Source organism: Vulpes vulpes, chromosome 12 (genome assembly GCF_048418805.1).
Source record: "Vulpes vulpes isolate BD-2025 chromosome 12, VulVul3, whole genome shotgun sequence".
Classification (NCBI taxonomy): Eukaryota; Metazoa; Chordata; class Mammalia; order Carnivora; family Canidae; genus Vulpes; species Vulpes vulpes.
In genome coordinates, this window is record NC_132791.1 from 37,327,648 (window position 1) to 37,343,594 (window position 15,947).

General features: G+C 36.1%; 1 protein-coding gene across 9 annotated transcripts in view; it reads right to left on the reverse strand.

Moving 5' to 3' along the window:
• The window catches only part of CNTLN (centlein), a 322,986-nt gene that overhangs the window by 225,517 nt on the left and 81,522 nt on the right, over nucleotides 1-15,947 (reverse strand). For 7 of the 9 annotated variants that reach the window (XM_072728210.1, XM_026001444.2, XM_072728209.1 and 4 more), the window contains exon 3: nucleotides 15,011-15,095. The exons of the other annotated variants lie outside the window; for them this stretch is intronic. In XM_072728210.1, the coding sequence (XP_072584311.1) occupies nucleotides 15,011-15,095 (85 nt within the window). The remainder of the gene's footprint in view (nucleotides 1-15,010; nucleotides 15,096-15,947) is intronic. 9 annotated transcript variants of the gene reach the window in all.

Below are 15,947 nucleotides of genomic sequence, written 5' to 3' on the forward strand. Positions count from 1 at the left end.
ATTATCTGTAAGAAATATGTAAGGTATAAAGAATAGAATAAAAAGAGTAATCTTGTATCCACAACCACCTAATTAAGAAACACAACTTTACCATTATCTTTGAAGTCCTCGGTAGGTCCCCTGGTCCTTAACACTTCCAACACTTTCTATGGCCTCTAGGATAAGGCACTAACTATCCTACAACTCTGGTTCTTAGCTTTCTCTTGTCTTTCTTTATAGTGTGAAGACACAGTTATTCCTATTTGATATACTGTACAGTTTAGATTATTTCTGAACTTCATATAAATTAAATCATACTATACATATTCTGTGGCTTATTATTTTTTGCTCAACATATGTTCCCAAATTGATCCATACTAATAGGTGTAGCTGCATTTCAATTACCTTGGTGTGTAGTATTATTCTATTATATAAATATACTATAATATATTTATCTATCTCTTGTCAGTGTATATTTTAGCTGCTTCCCATTTTGGGAAAAGGGGTATACAAACAATGCTGCCATAAACACTCTCAAACATGTCTCCTGATACAGATGAGCAAGAATTTCTCCCAAGCAGTATTTTTCAAACTACAGATTGCAATCTAGTAATGGGTCATTAAATCAATTTAGTCATCACAATCAGCATTTTTTAAAAGTAGAACAGAATACAATAGAAAACATCAAAATGTAAGCATAAACTCTTAGCAAAAAAAACTATGCTGAAAAATAAAATTATGAAAGAAGCAGATATATCAACTATCTCCTAAATTTTTAGTGTTTGATTTAATTTAAATTTTTTTTTTTAATTTTTATTTATTTATGATAGGAACACAGTGAGAGAGAGAGGCAGAGACACAGGCGGAGGGAGAAGCAGGCTCCATGCACCGGGAGCCCGATGTGGGATTCGATCCCGGATCTCCAGGATCGCGCCCTGGGCCAAAGGCAGGCGCCAAACCGCTGCGCCACCCAGGGATCCCTAATTTAAATTTTATTTAATTATTAAATTCACATTTGGTACTTTGTTATATTTTTACCTTTATTATACATATTAGGGGCAATTATTATATGAAATTTTTATTTCATGTGTCGGTATACTGGGGTTATTAAGTAAAATGTATTATTTTAGGGTAGGAGTCATATTAATAAAAGTTTGAAAAACATTGCTTAAGATTATATTTGGAGGTAAAGTTGCGAAGTCATAGGCTGTGAGCACTTCAAGAGTTCTCACAGCTCCACATCTGCACCAACACTTGACTTGTAAGTCTGGTAATTTTTTACAAATGTAGTAAGTAAAAATGGTTCCTCAATACAGTTTTAACTTTTTACTATTTTAACTATTAGGGCACATCAAAATGTGCCTAACATCAACCAAACAGCTTAAGAATAGACATGTAAATGTGGCCCATCCATAATTCACACGGCATTTTTCTATTCTCATCTCAGTGTTACCCTCCTTCAAGATTCAATATCTGCCTTCCATCATGAAGGTTTCCTCAAATGGCCACAGTTAATTTCTACCTTTTCTGGATTTGTCTTGCCCATATTATTCATTTGACACATTTTATACTACCTATGTTGTCATAACGTTTTTCTAAACCAGGTTAGCAAATGTTTATGAATGAGATTGACACAGAATGATAAATTCAATCATGTGCATACTAAGACTATTTAGAGACTACAAAACCTTTCCTTTGAAAGGAAAACTGAAAAAAGTTGATGACACAGAATGATAAATTCAATCATGTGCATACTAAGACTATTTAGAGACTACAAAACCTTTCCTTTGAAAGGAAAACTGAAAAAAGTTGAGCATCCTCATCTATTCTGGAAATTATTTAGACCCTAGGAAGGAAAAAACACTAAACCAAATGATTTAAGTTTTGGAAGGCTTTGCCCATTCATATCAGCTAAACTTAATAGGAATTGACAACTTAAACACCAATAGCAAGCTCTTTCATGAAAATTATTTAATAATATGAATTTTGGCATTTGAGTGAATTTAGTAATCAACAAGGACAAATACAGACATAATTTTTAAATAAAAAAGCATAATACAGTGGGTAAGTTTTTTCTGTAAGTAGCTAAAAAAATAGTGTGCATATGTATATTTATGTATATAACTTTCTAGAAATTTGACTAGATACATAAGTAAGAATTAAGATATAGAAACCATCATTTTTAAGTGTTACCCTATTCCATAAGCTATGGAATACCCCAAACTAACAATATTCTTGTAATTAGTGTGATAAATATGATATTATATTGAATCATTAAAGTAATAACTTAAAGTTTTACTGCTAATAAAAGATAACCAATAAGTTAAACCTTTAAAGATTTATAAAATTTTGTATAATGCAAAATATTTTGCTAATAAAATATGCTCTTAGTGATCTACTTTATTTTTTTAAGATTTTATTTTTTTATTTGACAGAGAGAGAGCACGAGTGGGGGGAGCAGCAGAAGGAGAAGGAGAGGGAGAAGCAGGCTCTCCACTGAGCAGGCAGCCCAATGCACCCAATGCACAATCAATTCCAGGACCCCGGGAACATGATCGGAGCTGAAGGCATATGCTTAACTTACTGACCCAGGCACCTCTCAGTGATGTACCTTAAATAATGAAAATACAGATATATACAGCTGTAGTTGACTTTAAAATCTAGCTCTATGAAATTTTTCAACAAACTTCCCTGGATAGAGTACGTTCTTAATGGCCTGGCTTGAGTTAATATTAAAGTAGCAAATAGAACTCAGAGGAACCATAAAGCATAAAGGGTGACAAGAGAAAGTATCTCTGAAACAAATAATTTATTATGGATAAGACATGAAATGAATAATTCACATCATGGTCAAGAGAAGTCTATAGAGTAAGAAGAGAATGATAAAGAGTATGACACAGGAAAAAAGGGGAAGGGGGGGGGCAGCAACATAAGACCTAAAATTCTATCAAGCAATACTTGAGCATAGTTAATATATTATTTATATGACCTACATGAAATGGGCATGAAAGTTTTAATATTAAACAGAGAAGTTATAAAACCACAACAATAAAAACAATGGTAAATAGGGATGTCTGGGTGGCTCAGCAGTTGAGCATCTGCCTTTGGCTCAGGGCATGATACCAGTGTCCTGGGATCGAGTCCCACATCGGGCTCCCTGCAGGAAGCCTACTTCTCCCTCTGCCTCTCTGTGTCTCTCATGAATAAATAAAATCGTTTAAAAAAATGGTAAATGGAGAAAAAGGAAGGAGTAACAGATCTAATTGTAACTGAGAACCAAAACTTATTTCTGAGCTTCCTATAAGTTTAAAAAAAGGGGCAGGGATATAATGTTAGAGACCAATCATGACCTAATTAAATACAATATACTAGGCTGTGAGCAGAGTCATGTTATCTAATGTAGTACTAGAAGGGGAATTAATCACATAATTTATTTTATAACTAACGGTGACAAAACTAAGGCACATCTTACCAAAATAAGCTATAGGCAATGTTTTGCACTATCATCAATTAAATGTTAACAATAGTAGATTACACTTCTATCGAAGTTTTTTCTGCAACTAGCTAAAAAATAGTGTACATGAGTGTGTGTATATGTATATAACTTTCTAGAAATTTGACTAGATACATAAGTAAGACTTAAATAAGGTATATAAACTGTCATTCTTAAGTGTTACCCTATTCCATAGGATATAAATCTTAAAAATTAAGAGCTACTTAATATTGCTCAGTGGAACAACAAAACATAACGGAGGGACTTCCAGGTTCCACTCAAGCATGTAAGGAACTTAGAAGTCATCTCTCCTATTTACACAACATGAAAAAAGCTGAACTAATTAAAAACCAACAATTCTTCTTAGATTTATCAGAGAACTGTGGTCATAGAGCAAACTGCTATTCCCAAAACTAGAGAAATAGGTAGATACAGATAATGGCAATTTACCAGAGTATAAGCCTAGGAGCAGAAAATGGCATGGGAACTACTACCAGGGTAGGAAAATCTCATCTATAATAAACAGATGGCTGGAAGATCAAAGTGTACACGTTTTTAAAGTTAAGAAGTCCAAAAACACCCAATCTTAGGGAAGGTTTAACAGAGCCTAACCAGGCTGACAGAAGGGAAACATGTAACTCCCAACACCCTCTTGCTTCCCTATTAATCCAAGAGAAAACTGAGAAGCACCTGGAAAGGTCATGATGGAGGTATACAGCTCTCTAAAAGACTGAGACCTAATTAAGGGACTACAGAATACTTCCCACCCCTTGACACCTCACCATCACATCAACAGGGCCTCCATATAACAAGGGAACACAATGGAAAGAACGTTTCAGACAATATTTAAGAAGCTTCTAGAGAACCCCCCAAAAAGGACAACAAAACAAAGTTTAGCCTCTGACACATACAGCTACAGCACACAGTAAACGCAGCCTAAGCCCTAGCCAGATAAACATAAAACCTCACTAAAGGCCTATTCACCTCAGAACTTTTTACCCATTTAGTCAATTTTTAAGTGTCAACCTGGTTATGCCAGAGTACCCATGGGATCCAGCTTTTGATGAAAACCACTCTAGTGCTACTGTGAACGTATTTTTCAGATGTGATTAACACTTAAATCAGTGGACCTCGAGTGAAGCAAATTACCTCTCCATCATAATGAGTCTAGGCCTCATCCAGTCAACTGGACCATAAGAGAAAGGGCTATAGTCTTCTGAGGAAGACTGACTGAGTCACAACATCAAGTCTTCCCTGGGTGTCCACCTTGCCAGCCAGTCTTGCACAACTTAGACTTGTCAGCCCACAACTGCATGAGCCAATGCCTTAAAATCAATTTCCCTCTCTAGATAGACCGAGATAGAAATACAGACATATGTATGCACATCTATTACTTCTGTTTCTCTGAAGAATCCTAATGCAGATTTTGGTCCCATTTCAAATTTCAGTCTTAAAATTCCAAGGACATGGATAGCATCAATAACCTAAATGAGCTTACAAGCAGATTTTTCCCAAATCAAGCCTCTAGATAAGAGCACAACCCAACTGAAACCTTGATTACAACCATATGAGATCCAGCTACGTTCAGACTCCTGACCCATAGCAACTTAATAATTGTGTTGTTTTAATGCACTAGCTTATGATAATTTGTTATACAGCAACAGAAAAACCAATATAACAAATCTATTTTACCACAGAATTTATACTAAAAATAATGGAGAAGATGGTTACGGAACATAAGCATTATAAATCTTGACAGTGTAAAAAAAAAAAAAAACAACCAATAATGCTAACAACAATAAATTCAGTCCTCGAATTACTCTCTGTAAGTTCACTTTAAAATGCAGGAAAAGCAAAGGCTGAATAAATAATATACTGATTTTCTTATCTTCTTATAGTGCCCATTTGAGAAATATTATATAGATTTTTCAGAATATGTTAGAAGAAATATACTGTTAAATATAATATATAAAGTAATGGCTTTACTCACTTAAAGAACAGACATAAGCTCTAAATGTCCCAAACTATCAACATGAAAATGTATGCATATACAAACACACACAAATAAAAAATACAGCAAATATAAAAAGCTAAGAAAAGATTAAAAACAGAAAGCATAAGGTCAACCAGAGAACAAAGATCAAATAAGTATGTTATATCAAGAAATGCAGATGGGATGAACTTACCTTTAAAAAAAGAAACAGTCAACAAAATTCAAAGACAACCTACAGAATGGGAGAAGATATTTGCAAATGACCTATCAGATAAAGGGCTAGTACCCAAGATCTATAAAAAACTTATTAAACTCAACAGCAAAGAAACAAACAATCCAATCATGAAATGGGCAAAAGACATGAACAGAAATCTCACAGAGGAAGACATACACATGGCCAACAAGCACATGAGAAAATGCTCTGCATCACTTGCCATCAGGGAAATACAAATCAAAACCACAATGAGATACCACCTCACACCAGTGAGAATGGGGAAAATTAACAAGGCAGGAAAGAACAAATGTTGGAGAGGATGCGGAGAAAGGGGAACCCTCTTGCACTGTTGGTGGGAATGTGAACTGGTATAGCCACTCTGGAAAACTGTGTGGAGGTTCCTCAAAGAGTTAAAAATAGACCTGCCCTACGACCCAGCAATTGCACTGTTGGGGATTTACCCCAAAGATACAGATGCAGTGAAACACCAGGACACCTGCACCCTGATGTTTATAGCAGCAATGTCCACAATAGCCAAACTGTGGAAGGAGCCTCGGTGTCCACTGAAAGATAAATGGATAAAGAAGATGCAGTATATGTATACCATGGAATATTACTCAGCCATTAGAAATGACAAATACCCACCATTTGCTTCAACATGGATAGAACTGGAGTGTATTATGCTGAATGAAGCAAGTCAATCGGAGAAGGATAAACATTATATGGTCCCATTCATTTGGGGGATATAAAAAAAATAGTGAAAGAGATTAAAGGGGAAAAGACAGAAAATGAGTAGGAAATATCAGAGAGGGTTACAGAACATGCGAGACACCTAACTCTTAACAAGGGGTGGTGGAAAGGGAGGTGGGGGGGGGGTTGGGGTGACTGGGTGAAAGGCACTGAAAGGGACGCTTGACAGGATGAGCACTGGTTGTTATGCTATATATTGGCAAACTGAACTCCAATAAAAAAATTAAAATAAAAAATTAAAATTAAAATAAAAAAGCAAAGTATAGACTCAGTATAGACTGAGTCAAAACTCACTTCCAGTGAAGATGGTGGAACAGGAGGATCCTAAGATCACCTTGTCGCACAAATACAACTACCCACATCAGAGTAATAACCAAGAAAATGGTTGTTACAAAAATAGCAGAAAAGACTCTCCATGGGTAAATACAGAGAAGAGGCCACACTGAAGAGGGTAGGAAGGGCAGAGATGTAGTTGGGAGCTAAAGGAACCAACAGGACTATATGCTGGAGGGAGGGACATTGCAGTGGAGGAGAGGGCAAAAGTGCCCCTAGGGACAGTTAAGACATTCCCCATGACATTTGGCTTAGAAAACCAAAAGGGCATAATTTTACAAGTTCTTACAGTTAGTGTGGCTTAACACCTGGAACTTTAAAAACCAGTAGGCTTGGCTCTGGAAGACCTTGGAAAGCAGGAGGAAACTGAGTCCCCACCATTAAAGAGACAGCACTACAAAGAGCCCTGCAGAGATACAGCATAGAAGCAACAATTTGAAGAATGCCTACGGGTATACAGGAAAAGGTTTCTTGACTAATCTCAGAGCACATGCTGGAGGGACAGAGATCTTTGGGACAAAGGAGCTAAGTGGGTATCATTTTTTTCTTTACCTACCAGCACAGAGACACAGAAACCTGCGAAAACCAGCACAGCCCCAACACTCTCCACCTAGCTGGCTATTTGGTGTGCCTCCTCTTCCTCTCCACCCCTCTACCCTAATGCTTCTGTGGATCCATACCCTCTAACCTTAGCAGGAGTTTTGGGTGGCTACAGGTACCCTCCCCCAGTGGACAGGTTTGGACCTTGTCAGCACTGTGTACCCTGCCCCCACATTCTCCTACAGACCCAACCAACCTAACCCTGCAGCAGTTTTCTAAAGCAGCTCCAGGTCCCTTCCCACAGCAGACCAACACAAACCTTGCTAACTATGTGCTCCTCACCTCCCCACCCCCCCTCTTTCTCCTGCAAATCTGACTCCATCAATATGCCCTTAGCTACAGCCCCTTAAAAGCAGTGCCGACAGCCTGGCAATGTGCAAGCAAACTGAATAGGGGCCAGTACTACTCCAAAGTGACTGCTGCTCCAGGAGAGGGGAAGATAACCAGATACACCAATCCAGTGGGGGACCTAGCAGTGGGCTGGGGCAGGTATCTGGTCTGACTACAGGCCCTGCAAAGCAACAAAAGCTTCTCAGAGGACAATACAGAGAAAGTACCCTGCAGTTCATTGCTACTGTATCTCTGGCAAATGCCTGGTCTGATTCAACTCAAGCCCAAGGCAGTCCTTGACTGCCCACTAACAAGAGAGAGACCAAACCCTGCCAACAACAGGCAAAGAGAACCACTACAGACAACTGGACCAAAAGGCAAAAGCAGTTCAGCCACAACAGTAGGCCACATGCAACACACATAGAAGACCCCCTTGAAGAGCCAGGTTCTAGTGAACAGGGGACATTGCACTGTAGGACTCTATAGGACCTCTTCTTCGTAGGGCCATTACTTTCAAGAGCAAGAGAAATAGCTAACTTTCCTAACACATAGAAGCAGACACAGACAAAGTGAGGAGACAGAAGTATGTCCCAGATGAAAGAACAGAACAGAATCACAGCACAAGAGCTACATGAAATGGAGATAGGTAATATGACTGATAGAGAATTGAAAGCAGGGCAGCCCCGGTGGCTCAGCGGTTTGGCGCCGCTTTCAGCCCAGGGCGTGATCCTGGAGACCCGGGATCGAGTCCCACGTCGGGCTCCCTGCATGAGCCTGCTTCTCCCTCTGCCTGTCTCTCTCTCTCTCTCTCTCTCTCTGTCTCTCATGAATAAATAAATAAAATCTTTAAAAAAAAACTTAAAGAAAAAAGAGAATGAAAGTAATGATTATAAAGATACTGCACTTGAGAAAAACATGGAAGACCTCATTGAGAGCCTTAGGAAAGAGACAGAAAACATAAAAAAAGAAGAGATGAAGAACTCAAACTTAAACTAAGGGGTGCCCTTAGGGCTCAGTTAAGCATCTGACTCTTGATTTTGGCTCAGGTCATCATCTCAGGGTAGTGAGATTAAGCCTCACATCAGGATCTGCACCCAGCAGGGAGTCTGTTTAGGATTTTGCCTGTCCCCTATTGCTCATATACTCTCTCTCTCTCTCTAAAAAAAATAATAAAAATTACTAAAATTAAAAATAAACTACATGGAATAAATAGTAGTCTAGAGGAAGAAAACAAACAAATCAGAGACCTGGAGGAAAAAGTAATGGAGAGCAATGAAGCTGAACAGAAGAGAGGAAAAAAAATAATAATACAAAATAAAAACAGATACAGGGAACTCAGTGACTCCATCAAGTGTAATAACATTCCCATTATAAAGATCCCAGAAGAAGAGAAAAAACGGGGAAGAAATAATAGCTGAAAACTTCCCAAATCTGGGGAAGGAAACAGAAATTGAGATCCCCAATGCACAGAAAGCCCCCAACAAAATAAACTGAAGGAGGTCCACACCACAACAGATAATAATTAAAATGGCAAAAAGTAGTGATAAAGAGAATTTTAAGAGCAGCGAGAGAAAAGAAAACAGTTATATATAAGAGAAACCCCATAAGGCTACCAGCTGATTTTAGCAGAATCTTTTCAGGTCAGAAGGGAATAGCATAATATATTCAAAGTGCTGAAAGGAAAAACCTGTAGCCAAGAATACTCTATCCAGAAAGGCCATCATTCAGAACAGAAAGAGAAATAGAGTTTCTCAGGACAAAGAAGGTTAAAAGAATTCATCACAACTAAACCAGCCTACAAGAAATGTTAAAGGGGACTCTTTGAATGGAAAGAAAAGGCCATAGGTAGGAAAAACGTAGGATACACAAAAGCAATAAAAATTAGTATATCTGTAAAATTCAGTCAAGGGATTCACAAAATAAAAGGATGTAAAGTGACAGCGTATACCTAAAAGGTGGCAGGAGAGAGAAAAATGGATTCAAATGTAAGCGACAGTCAATGTATTATGAACCATTATATGCATCAGATGCTATATACAAACCTAATGGTAACCACAAATCAAACGCTGTAACAGATGTGAAAATAATAAACAGAAAGAAATCCAAGTGTATCACTAAAGAAAGGCAGGAAACCATGAGAGAAGAGAGCAAGAGAAGAATGGAATAGAAAAGAACTATAAAGGGGAACCTGGGTGGCTCAGTGGTTGGGCATCTGCCTTTGGTTCAGGTTGTGATCCCAGGGTCCCGGGACCAAGTCCCACATCAGGCTCCCTGCATGGAGTCTGCTTCTCCCTCTGCCTATGTCTCTGCCTCTCTCTGTGCGTCTCTCAGGAATGAATAAATAAAATCTTTAAAAAAAGAAAAAGAAAAAGAAAATAACTACAAAACAACCATAAAAAGAGTAACAAAATGTCAATAAGTATATACCTATCAATAATTACTTTGAATGTAAATCAACTAAATACTGCAATCAAAAAACATAGAGTGATGGACTGGAGAAAAAAGCAAGACCTATCCATGTGCTGCTAACAAGAGATTCATTTCAGACCTAAAGACACTTGCAGACTGAAAGTAAAGGGATGGAAAAGCATGTACCATGTAAATGGAATTGAAAAGAAGGTTGGGTAGCAATACTTGTATTGGACAAAATAGATTTCAAAACAAAGATGGTAACAAGACACAAAAAAGGACACTATATAATAATAAAGGGCACAATCCAACAAGAAGATATAACAACTGTAAATACTTGGTACTCTGAAAACTATAAAACACTGATGAAATCAACACAAAGAAATGGGAAGACATTCCATGCTCATGGATTGGAAGAACATTTATTGTTAAAATATCTGTACTACCCAAGGTAATCTATACATTTAATGCAATCCTTATCAAAATACCAATAGCATTTTTCACAGAACTAGAAAAACAATAATAAAATTTGTTTGGAATCACAAAAGGCCTTGAAGAGCCATAGTAATCCTGAAAAAGAAAAACAAAACTGGAGGTATCACAATTCTAGATTCCAAGTTGTAGTCCCAAAGCTGTAGTAATCAAAATAGTAAGATAATGGCCCAGAAATAAACACATAGATCAGAGGAACAGAAGAGAAAGCCCAGAAATAATCCCACAATTATATCGTCAATTAATATTTGATAAAGGAGACAAAAATATACTATGGGAAAAAGTCTCTTCAACAAATGTGTTGGGAAAACTAGACAGCTACATCCAAAAGAATGAAACTGAACCACTTCCTTACATTATACACAAAGATAATCTTAAAATGGATTACAGACCTAAGTGTGAGACCTGAAATCATAAAAATCCTAGAAGATAACACAGGCAGTAATTTCTCTGACATCAGCTATAGCCACATTTTTCTAGATATGTCTCCCAAGGCAAGGGAAACAAAAGCAAAAATTAACTATTGGGACTATATCAAAATAAAAAGCTTTGCACAGCAAAGGAAACCATTAACAAAACTAAAGCAACCTGGAGCACCTGGGTGGCTCAGTTAGTTGAGTGGCTGCCTTTGGCTTGAGACATGATCCCAGAGTCCTGGGACCAGAGTCCCAGAACAAGGAGCCTGCTTCTCTCTCTCCTCCCCACCTGTGCTTTCTCTCACACGCTCTCTCTCAAATATATAAAGTCTTTAAAAAAAAAAGAACAGAAAAGTAAAGTAAGATATGTGCAAATGACATATCTGATACAGAGTATTCAAAATATATAAAGAACGTATACAACAGAACTCTCAAAAAACAAATAATCCAATTAAAAATGGATAGAAAACAAAGAAATAGAAATTTTTCCAAAGAAGACATACAGATGGCCAACAGACAAATGAAAAGATGATTAATATCACCAGTCATCAGGAAAATCCAAATCAAAACCACAATGAGATATCAGCTCCTACCTGTCATAATGGCTAGTATCAACAACACAAAAAATAACAAGTGTTGGTGAGAATATGAAGAAAAGGGAATACTCATGCAGTGTTGGGAATGTAATGGTGCAGTCACTGTGCAAAACAGTTTGAAGGTTCCTCAAAAAGTTAAAAATAGAAATACCATATGATCCAGTAATTTCACTACTGGCTATTTACCCCTCAAAAATGAAACCACTAATTTGAAAAGATATATGAATCCCCATGTTTACTGCACTATTATTTATAATACCCAGAATATTAAAGCAATCTAAGTATCCACAGAAGGATAAATGGAAAAAAAAGAAAGAAAGATAAATGGATAAAGATGTGGTATATATACAATAGAATATTACTCAGCTATAAAAAAAAAAAAAAAGAACGAGATCTTGCCGTTTGTGACATGGGTGGACCTAGAGGGTGTTACACTAAATGAAAAAAGTCGGGCAGCCCCAGTGGCACAGCGGTTTAGCGCCACCTGCAGCCCAGGGCCTGATCCTGGAGACCGGGGATCGAGTCCCACATGTGGCTCCCTGCATGGAGCCTGCTTCTCCCTCTGCCTGTGTCTCTGCCTCGTGTGTGTGTGTGTGTGTGTGTGTGTGTGTGTGTGTGTGTGTCTATGAGTGAATAAATAAAATCTTAAAAAAAATGAAATGTCATACAGAAAAGACAAACACTGTATCATTTCACTTATACATGGAAGCTAAAAAACAAAATAAAGGAACAAACAAAAACACAGAAACAGATTCATAAATATAGAGAACACATTGGTGGTTGCCAAAAGGTAGGGGAGTGGGGTGTAGGTGAAATGGGTGAAGGGAATTAAAAGGTACAAACTTCCAGTTATAAAATAAATAAGTCATAGGGATATAATGTGCAGCATAGGAAAGAGTCTTTAATTTTACAATAATTTTGTATGATGACAGGTGGTAACTAGACTTCTTGTGGGGATCATTTTATAATATATAAAAATACTAAATCACTATGATGTATACTTTAACAGGATATTGCCTATCAATTTTACTTCAATAAAATAATAATATTATTCATTCAACAATATTCACTGAGAATCTATCATGTGCCAAGCAATATGGTAAATACTGGGTGTCAAGGATACAAAGGTGAATAGGTACATGAGGTTCCCCATCCTCTCACAACCTGTAATCTAATGTAAGAGAATATGGTTACTTGTACCTTACTTTTATACCCACCCTACTCCTCAAAGGGATTTAAAAAGCATTAAAGGCAAGAATCGTAACTGAATTTCCTTTTGCAGTACCATCACAGGATAGTACACATTTAATATGTTATGCCTTGTAGAAAATTATAACTATCATTGAACAAAAATTTACATGACTTAGGCTAAGAAATTATGTCCCCTAAAGAAAGCAAATTAGGGAACCTAAAAAATAAGTAATTTCTGTTATAGAAATATAATATTTTGAGGCACCCAGGTGGCTCAGTGATTTGAGCATCTGCCTTCTGCTCAGGTCATGATTTGTGTCCTGAGATGGAATCCCTATATCAGGCTCCCTGCTCAGTGGGAGTCTCCTTCTCCCTCTACCCCTTCCTTGTGCTCAGCATATGCTATCTCTCTCTCATGCTCTCTCTCAAATAAATAAAATAAAATAAAAAGAAATTTAACATTTCATTCATGAGTTAAGTGATTCTGATAAAAAAGGTAAATAATTAAATAGTATCTACCCAAAGAAGAGTAAGTAGAAAAAGAATTTAGCAAAGAAAAAGGGAAATACACTATCATTTTTAAAAGTCAACATTTTAAAAAATAGTATGTTATATACAGCTATCTAGATCTGGTAACCTGAGCATTCCCTAAAGCACTGCAAACTTAAAACCAAAGAATATTAAAAAATAGGGTGCCTGGGTGACTCAGTTGGCTAACTGTCTGCCTCCAGCTCAGGTCATGATCCCAGCATCCTGGGATCAAGTCCCACAAAGGGCTCCCTGCTCAGCAGGGAGTCTGCTTCTCCCTCCCTTTCTGCCCCTCCCCCTGGTCATGTGTGCGCTCTCTCTCAAATAAATCAATCTTAAAAAAAAAAAAAAAAAGAATATCAAAGAGTAGCAAAATCCATTCTCTTCTATAGAACAGAGTTGTAACTGAAGAATAGATTGCTCAGCCTGGGTCTACATTTTCCCAAACCTACTGAATCTTGGGGTGGCCAATATGCCTAGTTTTTCTCAATGAAGTTTGAGTACAATGAACATTTGCCACTTTTAAGTCATAAGATTCTATTAGGCAGCTTAGCCTAGCTTAATTAAGGTAATAGGCACATAACAGTATTTATCCATTGTAGAATTCATTTTGCTATTTTTTGATATTCAGATAATAAGTACAACTGTTGGGTTTTCCCCCCCTGGAGTAAACTGACTAAAATGTTATTTCTAAAATTTTACCACTATAGTATCAATTATGATATTTCCTAGAAGAAAAACACAACATTGGAGAATGTATAAATTTCAAATTTACATGTCATATAGGAGTCTATGTTCTATTTTATAAAGACATTATATGGATGTAGAGAACATAAAAAGAATTGAATCTTTTACTTGTTAGCTTCCACTTTAATTTTTTTAATAAAACAGCTTTATAGCAATATCCAAACTTAGATCAAAGTTCTTGCAAAACTTCAATTGGCTAGGAAGGAAAGTAAAGTCAAAATTCAGAGCATAGTCTCCAAAAAGAGCCACCATTACCCAAGAAAAATTACAGGCAATTCAGCACATAATGAACAACTGGGTACAAAGTGAATTTAAACATTTTATTACAATATAGGTCATTCTTACAATAAATTTCTTTCTCCTTCATTTTTGAGATGTTTATACTTTTAAAAGGATTCCGGGAAGCACCAATCACATGGGTTTTTGTACTAATAATATACTGATTATATAATTACATAGGATCTTATATATATGTAATTGTATAATTTACTGGTTATATGTAAAATATGGGATTGTTTGTATGAATATAAAGTACAGGCTTTTAAAAGATCAAAGAGATCATCTCAGTTATTTGGTAATTTTTCTATAAATGAAACTATCTGAAAATTTCTAAGTTTCAATGATGCTGCTAGTAACAAAATGGTAACTGCTAAAAATAAAAGGCAAAATTCAGTAAAACAATTAATAATTGCTAGATACTATTATAAAACCATAATACTATCTTAAGAGTTTTAGAGTATAAATAACATAGCCTAGTAATTCAGAAAACAGGCTATAGGCAAAGTACAATAGTGAAGAAAAATCTGACTAGTTTCAAATCATAATGGCTTGACATAATGATGCTAATATTCTTAATGAACATTATTGTAAAACAAATTAAAAACTATAAATATCTACTCCGACATATTAATTTTTAGTATTTTCTGTTACAACACCAACCTGTTCCAATTCTTGTATTTTAGCATCCTTAACTCGCAGAATTTCTAAAACTTTTCTGTCTTTAGCTTCAGATTTCTGTTTTTCTCTAGAAAGAAAAATAGTTTATTAGCCAAAATTGGTAGCTAATCTTTTAAATCTTCACATCCTGAAAATGAATATCACTTAAAAATATACAGAAAATTAAATTATCTGGGGTTGACAGCCCTTTCAGAATTAATCAGAAACCATATGGCAAGTGACAACAACTTACGAACTACTGACAACTAAGATGACTTCATACCAAAAGAATATTTTAGTTTCCAGATTTAGATGCATGATAAAAAAATATTTAAAACATGTTTAATCTTGATTGCAATAACCACTATATCAATTTAAAATAATTAATAAGTCACTACGCTCTTAACATAAACATTTTATATACACAATTAATTTAAGAATAAGATCATTTTGGGGGATGTCTGGGTGGCTCAGCGGTTGTGTCTGTCTTCGGCTCAAGTCATGATCCTGGAGTCTTGCAGTTGAGTCCACATCGGGCTCCTTGCCCGAAGCCTGTTTCTCCCTCTGCCTATGTCTCTGCCTCTCATGAATGAATGAATGAATGAATGAATGAATGAATGAATAAATAAATAAATAAATCTTTTTTTAAAAAAAGAATAAGATCATTTTTAAGTAAAAGAATCAAAAGGAAAAAAAAATTTAAAAAAAGAATCAAAAGGTAACTAGAGCTTTATCAATATACAACATTTCGAAAAATGGGGTAGAAATTTAGTGGACATTTATTTCTATTTTTAAAAAGCTTTAAAAACAGATAAAATAAATAGAAATCTATACCTAAATCACTTATGAATCTCAAAATAGACAGGTAAGAAAGAAGAAAAGAATCCTCAATTGGGAAACAGTGAAATGAAGGAGAGGGCCTTAGAAGGCACAAAACAAA